The 10,000-nt window shown below is 33.6% G+C and overlaps 1 protein-coding gene across 6 annotated transcripts in view; it reads left to right on the top strand.

Moving 5' to 3' along the window:
* Nucleotides 1-10,000, top strand: part of acap3a (ArfGAP with coiled-coil, ankyrin repeat and PH domains 3a) — a 95,865-nt gene that overhangs the window by 53,611 nt on the left and 32,254 nt on the right. For all 6 annotated transcript variants that reach the window (XM_061902843.1, XM_061902844.1, XM_061902840.1 and 3 more), the window contains exons 6-7: nucleotides 8,939-8,997; nucleotides 9,060-9,243. In XM_061902843.1, coding sequence (XP_061758827.1) covers nucleotides 8,939-8,997; nucleotides 9,060-9,243 — 243 coding nt within the window. The remainder of the gene's footprint in view (nucleotides 1-8,938; nucleotides 8,998-9,059; nucleotides 9,244-10,000) is intronic.

The following is a 10,000-nucleotide window of genomic DNA, read 5'->3' as shown; positions in this document are numbered from 1 at the left end:
AGGGTTACTGGTTCAATCCCCACCTTCTGCCATCCTAGTCACGTTCATTGTGTCCTTGAGCAAGACATTTCACCCTTGCTCCTGATGGATCCTGGTTAGCGCCGTGCATGGCAGCTCCCGCCATCAGTGTGTGAATGTGTGTGTGTGAATGTGGAAATACTGTCAAAGCGCTTAATAAAATAATAAAAGGTAGAAAAACGCTATACAAGTACAACCCATTTACCATTTATATATGTGTGTATATATATATATATGTGTGTATATATGTGTCTATATGTTCATATATGTGTGTGTATATGTATATTTGTGTATATATACATGCGCGTGTGTGTATATATATATATATATATATATATATGTATGTTTATATATGTATATATGTGTGTATGTGTGTATATATGTTATTTATGTATATCTGTGTATATGTGTGTATATATGTTTATATATATGTGCATATAGATGTACATATATGTGTATATTTATATGTATACATGTGTATTTATGTATATGTGTATATATATGTGTATATGTATATAAATGTGTATATATGTATGTGTGTATATATGTATATATATGTATGTGTATGTATATATATATATATATATATACCATCTTGGCTACGCAGTGGAAGGGGAGGGGCTAACACAAGTGGTTTTAATTCACCATTAAAAAGGAAGAGAAGACGAAGAACCGGGGGTCTACGATCCCTACGGGTTTCCGCAAGTGAGTCGTGAAATTTGTAGTTGAATAGTCTTTTATATATATATATATATATTTCTATTTTTTTTAATTATTTTTTATTATATTATATATATTTTTGATATTCTCTCCACAATTTTAGATATATTTAATTACACACTAACCTTGATCCAACACACTGTAGTGTAGTTTATTAATGTCAGTGGCATAAAAAAAATCATAATGATTTTATGATATTCATGTTGGCATTTTAGACAGCTAGCGATTAGTGCTCTCGTTGGCAGCTAGCAATTAGCGTCGTTACACTTTATCATTGGAATACCGTAATATTGCACAATAGCAAGGTACTATATGACCAGTTTAAATAAAATAAAAAATACAGCATATTTTAGTAGAGGCTCCCTCCATCATTTGGGGGTCCTTGGCCTGGAAGACTTTGGATTGCCTTCATTACAGAGTCGCAGTATATATACACTGACGGAAGTATTCTATTTCAGACACAGTACAAGGTTGTCATCCGCTTGCCTGAGCCAGGATGTCACACTCTTGTTTATTTTTCTCTCTCTCCCCGGCCACTCAAACACCACAAGGTCACCAGCGGTCGCCTTTTAATGCCCCGTGGTCACGGTGGGCCTCCATTACCGCTGAACGTTTACTTCCGTCTCCTCGCTGACGCAGTCGGGATATTTTGCGTGTTCACGGGTTTCTTACTGTAAAACAGGCATGCCATAAAACATTTTTTTGCTACTTTTTTGTGTGCATTACAATATCAATTGTTTTGGATTATAAGATCTATTTTTATTGCAACTTTTAAAAATGAACTGATTATGACAACTGCTGTCCGGTTGTTATCATCATCATATTATCATTTGCAAGTATGACAGTTGCTGCGATGAGGTGGCGACTTGTCCGGGGTGTACCCTGCCTTTCGCCTGATTGTAGCTAAGATAGGCGCCAGCGCCCCCCGCGACCCCAAAAGGGAATAAGCTGTAGAAAATGGATGGATGGAAGTATGACAGTTGCAAGTCCAATAGAGTAGTGTATAGTTTTTTTGTTGCGCCCTACATGGTGTTAATACTGTAAGTATTGTACTAACTACAAATCAGCTGTTTGATTGTTACATGCATCTTTTTGGATGTGTTGAAATCGCCATGCTAATTTGCTAATGCTAATCTGTAGCATGTCAACAGCAAAGCCGATGTGTATTAGCATCGAGCTAGCACATTTTCGGAAAAGTGGAGCGTTGCTCCGGATGTCTTTTGAGTCATTTTTTTTTGTTGGAATTGAAAATTGCAATATTATTTAGAGGTAGTTTGGCGAGATTAGGTCGGTACCAAAAAAGTACCGGGTCACAGTACCCATTCCATGTGTGGGGGGTATTTTGATATTTTTCATTTTCAAACCTTTTTTCTTAAAGAAAACCCGTTTTAGTGCCAAAAACTAAAAAAAAAAAAAAAAAGGTCTATTTTTCAAGTAGAATATTTGACGTGAATTAATAACATCAATAATTCATAACAACATTGCTTTTTGATTCGTTGTTATTTAGTGCAATAATGAAACTGAAATTCTCAGGGACCCAAAAGGTACCCAACTCAAAAAAGTGTTAAAAATAAGTCATACATTTTTTTTTTTTTTACTTACAACGCTTAACCCTCTAGATCAACTTCATATATTTCAGTCGTTTTTTATAATTTTTTTTAAATGTTTTGTAATGCCTTTTTTGTTATGGAAAACTTGTTATGGAAAACTTTGTGTGTTTTACGGCAAACTCACAAAATTTTGCAATATTTCCCCCCGCCCCCCCCCCCCCCCCCCCCCAAAAAAAACTCCAAGTAAAATAAAGTAAATAGAGCCGAGGTCAATAATTCATAACAACATTGATTTTGATTCATTAATATTTTTTTAAGCAATGACAGTTTAAAAAAAAATCCCACTGTAGTTATTGGGTATCCAAAAGAGTCCCACTCATAATAGTGTTAAAAAAATAAGTTGTTTTATATTTTACTTTAAATGCGTCAATCTTGAGATCAACTTCAGATCCATCCATCAATTATACGTTTTTAATATTTTTTTTAATGTTTTTTGGTTTGTTTTATGCACCCTTTTGTCATGGAAAACTTTGTTTTTCCTATGAAAAACTCACAAAATATGCAATATCCCCCCCTTCCAAAAAATAATTAAAATTGGAAAAAATAATAATTGGAGCCTTGATTCGGTCAATAATTCATAACAACATTGATTTATTTTTTTTTCAAGCAATGACAGATTTTTAAAAAAATCCCACTAAAGTTCTTGGGTATCCAAAAGGGTCCCACTCATAAAAGTGTTAAAAATTGGTTGTTTTATTTAAAATAATTTTTACTTTAAACGCTTAAATCTCGAGATCAACTTCAAATCTATCGGCCAACTATAAGGATTTATTATTTTTTATGTTTTTTGTTTGTTTTATGCACCTTTTTGTCAAGGAAAACGTAGTTGTTTTTTATAGCAAACTCACAAAATATGCAATAATTTTCCCCCCAAAAAATTCAAAGTGAAAAAGTTATTGGAGCCCTGATTAGGTCAATAATTCATAACAGCATGGATTTTGATTCATTATTATTTTCTTAAGCTATGACAGTTTAAAAAAAATCCCACTAAAGTTCTTGAGTATCCAAAAGGGTCCCACTGATAATAGTGTTAAATAATTAGTCGTTATATATTTTCTATCTTTCAACGCTTAAATCTTGAGGTCCATCATTTATACTTTTTTTAATATAATTTTTTCATGTTTCTGGTTTGTTTTATGCCCTTTTTGTCATGCAAAACTTAGTTTTTTTTATGGCAAACTTACAAAATATGCAATATTTTCCCCCCAAAAAATTCAAAGTGGAATAAAGTAATTGGAGCCTTGATTAGGTCAATAATACAAATTGGATTTTGATTCATTATTATTTTTTAAAGCAATGACAGTTTAAAAAAAAAAAAAAAAATCCCATTAAAGTTCTTGGGTATCCAAAAGGGTCCTACTCATAAAAGTGTTAAAAATAGGTTGTTTTATTTAATTTTTTTTACTTTCAACGCTTAAATCTAGGGATCAACTTCAGAGCTATCTATCAATTATACGTTTTTATTATTTTTGATGTTTCTGGTTTGTTTTATGCACCTTTTTGTCATGGAAAACTTTGTTTTTTTTATGGAAAACTCACAAAATTTTCGATATTTTTCCCCCCAAAAATAATTCTAAGTGAAATAAAGTTATTTGAGCCTTGATTAGGTCAATAATTCATAACATTGATTTTTTTTATTTAAAAAAAGTTTTATTTTTCAACGCTTAAATCTCGAGATCAACTTCAAATTTATCCGTCAATTATAAGCTTTTATTATTTTTTATGTTTTTTGTTTGTTTTATGCAGATTTTTGTCATGAAAAACATAGTGTTTTTATAGCAAAATCACGAAATATGCGATATTTTTCCCCTTAGAAAATTCCAAGTGGAATAAAGTAATTGGAGCCTTGATTAGATCAATAATTCCTAAAAACATAATTTTGTTGTTGTTGTTGTTGTTGTTGTTTTTTAAGTAATGACAGTTTAAAAAAAATCCCACTAAAGTTCTTAGGTTTCCAAACGGGTCCCACTCATAAAAAGTGTTAAAAATAGGTCTTTTTTTTGTTTATTTTTTTTACTTTCAACGCATAAATCTCGAGATCAACTTCAAATCTATACGTTAATTATTTGTTTTTCATAATTTTTTATGTTTTTCGTTTGTTTTATGCACCTTTTTGTCATGGAAAAATGTGTTTTTTATGGCAAACTAAAAAAATATGCAATATTTTCCCCCGAAATTTTTTTTTAAGTGGAATAAAGTAATTGGAGCCTTGATTAGGTCAATAATTCATAACAACATTGATTTCGATTTTTATTTTATTTTTTATTTTTTAAGCAATGACAGTTAAAAATCCCACTATAGTTCTTGGGTATCCAAAAGGGTCCCACACATAATAGTTTTAAAAAATAAGTCGTTTTATTTATTTTTTTAACATTCAACGCTTAAATCTCGAGCTCAACTTCGGATCTATCTATCCAGTATACGTTTTTATTATTTTTTATGTTTTTTGTTTGTTTTATGCACCTTTTTGACATGGAAAACTTAGTTTTTTTAGGACAAACTCACAAAATAAGCGATATTTTCCCCCAGAAAAAAATTCAAAGTGGAATAAATTAATTGGAGTCTTAATTAGGTCAATAATTCATAACAACATAGGTTGTTTTTTTGTTTTTTTAAAGCAATGGCAGTTTGTTTGTTTTTTAAATCCCACTATAGTTCTTGGGTATCCGAAAGGGTCCCACTCATAAAAGTGTTAAAAAATAAGTTGTTTTATATTTTTTTTACTTTCAATGCTTAAAAAGTTGAGATTAACTATAGATCCATCCTTTAATTGTAATTTTTTATATATTTTTTTCTAATGTTTTTTCCTTGTTTTATGCACCTTTTTGTCATGGAAAACTTTGTTTTTTAATGGCAAACTCACAAAATATGCGATCTCCTCCCCCCCTCCCATTTTTTTTTTTTTAAGTGGAATAAAGTAATTGGAGTTTTAATTAGGTCAATAATTTATAACAACTCTGCGATGAGGTGGAGACTTGTCCAGGGTGTACCCCGCCTTCCGCCCGATTGTAGCTGAGATAGGCGCCAGCGCCCCCCGCTACCCCGAAAGGGAATAATCGGTAGAAAATGGATGGATGATTTTGATTCATTATTATTTTTTAAGCTATAACAGTCTTAAAGAAACAAAAGCAGCCTGCATGGCCGCTTTTTCTCGTTACATTTCACCTGTTTGCTGTTTTATTTCAATTTATCGTTTTTTTTAATAGTATTTTTGGATGGCGGGCCGCACTTTGGTCACCTCTGGTGCGGCTCTCCAGACTTTTGTTGACATGGTGGAATGAAGAGGCTGGAAATGGAGGTACAGTGACACCTCATGACCTCTGACAGGCTCACGTTTCAAACAGCCGGCTCCCCACCCCCCGTGTCATGACCTATTTAGCGGGAACGCCGCAGGAACCGCGCAGCATGTGCTCCTCGTGTGCCTTCCTGCCTTTGAATAAAAGAAAGAAAAAAAATCCGGGGAAAAACAGCATTATTATTGCAGTGGACATGGCGACATTCCACCTCCATTCACTCTTTGGAAGTAACACTCTGTCGCCCTCTGCTGGCGCTCATGTGTATTACATGGATGTGAACTTCATTAGTTCGTAAATGGAAAAAGTTCATATAGTGAAGCGAATTTCTCCATAGGAAAGAACGTAATATGAATAATTGGTTCCGGCCTCGACAAAAGTCCTTATTTGAGTGAAGGTTTGAACACACTATAAAGTGATGTAGAGTATTGTGTATCAAACTTACACAACAAGGAGGTGTCGGATCAACGTTCTCTTTATTAACATGACAAAACAAGAACGACAAGCTTAACTGTCCTGTGTGCGCCCCTTTGCCAACACGTGCAAACACACAGAAGTGCCTCTGGTGCCCACTTCAAGCGTTCCACCGTCCAAACATTCCTCTTTATCAGGACAAAACCACAAAGTTGTTTTTTGAACTGGAAAAATTCCCGCTTTTCCCGAAATTCCAGGAATTCCGTAATAACATTTCTCAATTAAAAATGTTACAAAATCATTATTTCTTGACTGATTTGAAAAAAATTCCAACACCAACCATTTAATCTCGTTCAGAACATTGAAGTATTTTAACATTTTCCCCAGAAAATTCCCGCTTTTCCCTGACTTCCCAAATTTCTATTGAAATTCCCATTGAAATGATTGGGACATTTAGCAAAGTTCCACAATTCGCACATTTTTCATCCAATTCAAACTGTTCCAACTCCAAAATAATTAGCCCGTTCGAGATTGTGTGCCTTCTTTCAATCATTTAAAAAAATTCCCAGATTTCCAAGAATTCCCAGTTTTCAAGGACATTTTCTCCGTTTAAAATGAATTGTCCATTTTTCAAACTTTCACCGTTTCGACATTTTTCAACCTATTCAAACCATTCCACCTTCAACACATTCTACTCATCCTGGACATTTAAACTATATTTTTTTCCAGTTCAAAAAAATTCCAGGAATTCCCAGAATTCATGTTTTTCCAAACCCTATTTTCACCCTTTTTTCTGGCGACTACTCCTCCCACATTTTTCAACCGTTTCATCCGTCAAATTATTCCTTTTAATCAGGACCAAAAACAAAGTTGTTTGTTGGACTGGAAAAAATCCCGCTTTTCCCGAAATTCCAGGAATTCCGTAATACCATTCCTCAATTAAAAATATTACTACTTCAACATTTCTTGATCGACTAAAAAAATTCCAATACCAACCATTTCAACTCATTCAGAACATTTGAGTATTTTAACATTTTCCCCCTGAAAAATCCCGCTTTTCCCTGAATTCCCAAATTTCTATTGAAATTCCCATTGAAATTAATGGGACAATTGGCAAAGTTCCACAATTCCCACATTTTTCATCCGATTCAAACTGTTCCAACTCCAAAATATTCTGCCCGTTCGAGATTGTGTGCCTTCTTTCAATCATTAAAAAAAAATCCTGGATTTCTAAGAATTCCCAGTTTTCAGGGACATTTTCCCCGTTCAAAATGAATTGTCCATTTTTCAAACTTTCACCATTTTGACATTTTTCATCCTATTCAAACCATTCCACCTTCAACACATTCTACTCCTCCTGGACATTCAAACTGTATTTTTTTCCAGTTCAAAAATTTCCAGAAATTCCCAGAATTCATGTTTTTCCAAACCCTATTTTCCACCTTTTTTTCTGGCGACTACTCCCACATTTTTCAACCCACTTCAAACGTGTCATCCGTCAAATCATTCCTTTTAATCAGGACAAAAAACAAAGTTGTTCTTTGGACTGGTAAAATTCCCGCTTTTCCCGAAATTCCAGGAATTCCGTAATACCATTTCTCAATAAAAAATGTTACTACTTTAATATTTCTCGACTGATTTGAAAAAAATCCAACACCAACCATTTCAACTTGTTCAGAACATTGAAATATTATAAAAATTTCCCCCAGAAAATTCCCGATGTTCCAAGACTTCCCAAATTTCTATTGAATTTCCCATTGAGATGAATGGGACATGTATCAAAGTTTCACAATTCCCACATTTTTCATCCGATTCAAACCGTTCCAACTCCAAAATGTTCCGCCCGTTCAAGATTGTGTGCGTTCTTTCAATAATTTTAAGAAATTCCTGGATTTCCAAGAATTCCCAGTTTTCCGGGACATTTTCCTCTTTTAAAATGAATTGTCCATTTTTCAAACTTTCACCATTTTGACATTTTTCAACCTATTCAAACCATTCCACCTTCAACACATTCTACTCATCCTGGACATCCAAACTGTATTTTTTTCCAGTTCAAAAAAATTCCAGAAAATATCAGAATTCATGTTTTTCCAAACCCTATTTTCACCCTTTTTTCTGGTGACTACTCCTCCCACATTTTTCAACCCACTTCAACCGTTTCATCCGTCAAATCATTCCTTTTAATCAGGACAAAAAACAAAGTTGTTTTTTGAACTGTAAAAACTCCCACTTTTCCCAAAATTCCAGGAATTGTGTAATACCATTTCTCAATTAAAAATATTACTACTTCAACGTTTTTTGACCGACTAAAAAAATTCCAATACCAACCATTTCAACTCATTCAGAACATTTGAGTATTTTAACATTTTCCCCCAGAAAATTCCCGCTTTTCCCTGAATTCCCAAATTTCAATTGAAATTCCCATTGAAATGATTGGGACATTTAGCAAAGTTCCACAATTTGCTAATTTTTCATCCGATTCAAACCGTTCCAACTCCAAAATATTCAGCCAGTTCGAGATTGTGTGCTATCTTTCAATAATAGTTAAAAAAAATCCAGGATTTCAAAGAATTCCCAGTATTCAGAGACATTTTCCCCGTTCAAAATGAATTAGCCATTTTTCAAACTTTCACCTTTTCGACATTTTTCAACCTATTCAAACCATTCCACCTTTAACACATTGTATCCAACTTCACTGGTTTTGGGTTTTGTACTTTAAGGAGAATTGTGGTTAATAATAGAAAATGTTGATAAAAAAAGTGTTGATTTTGAATCGAATCCATACCTCAAGAATTGAATCGAATCGTGTGTTGTTTAAAGATTCACTGTAAAATGCCAAATATACAGTATCTGTAATTGATTGTGTCCTTGTCTCCGGTCCAGATCCTCTTGGACCAGGCCCAGCGTTCGGTCAAACAACAGCTGCAGCACTTCATCAAAGAGTGAGTCGCCCTTTCGTCTTCGGTTCTTTTGCCAAGTCCACATGTCCCCCTGTGACCTTCAGGGACGTGCGCAAGTTCAAGGAGACCAAGAAGCACTTTGACCGCGTCCGCGAGGACCTGGAGATCGCCCAGGTGAAGAACGCCCAGGCGCCCAGGAACAAACCTCATGAGGTGGAGGAGGCCACCGGCTCGCTCAGCGTGGCCCGCAAGTGCTTCAGGCACCTGGCTTTGGACTACGTCCTCCAGGTCAGACTGTGCACCTTCACCACACTAACACCTGTGTCAGGGGTGTCCAAAAACCCCTTTGTAATGATCTAAAAGTACTGTTAAAAAAACAAAAAAGTGGAATAAAAGAGCAACAAAAATAACTTGTTGACTTTTAATAACACTAAACTGCCATTTAAGCAGTTTTTTCCTCTTTAAAACTGTTATTGCTCAAAAAATAATAATGAATCAAAATATATGTTGTTGTCAATGACTGACTCCAATTCCACTTAGAAAAATGTGTTACATATATTGTGTCGTGCCATGAAAAAAATCTAAGTTTTAATTGACAAAAAGGGCATAAAACAAACGCTAAAAAAGGGTATTTTTGACGTTAAAAGCCAACAAACGAAAATATTAATAATTATTACTTATTTCTAACACTTTTAAAAGGGACCATTTTTGATCCGGAAGCAATTTAGTGTGATTTTTCTTTTTAAACTTATTAAAAAAAAAAAAATATATATATATATATATATATATATATATATATATATATATATATATATATATATATATACACATATACACATATATATATATATATATATATATATATATATATATATATATATATATATATATATATATATGTGGTTATCAATTATTGACATGTTCAAGGCTCCAATTTTCACTTTGAAAAACTTGCATATTCTGTGTTTCCCACACAAAAACAAAATTTTGTTTGACAAAAAAGGCATAAAACACGAAGTGGCTGGGGAGAGGGAAGTCTGGGTTT

Source organism: Nerophis ophidion, linkage group LG06 (genome assembly GCF_033978795.1).
Source record: "Nerophis ophidion isolate RoL-2023_Sa linkage group LG06, RoL_Noph_v1.0, whole genome shotgun sequence".
Classification (NCBI taxonomy): Eukaryota; Metazoa; Chordata; class Actinopteri; order Syngnathiformes; family Syngnathidae; genus Nerophis; species Nerophis ophidion.
Note: the sequence above shows the minus strand (reverse complement) of the source record. Positions and strands in the feature narration are given on the sequence as shown.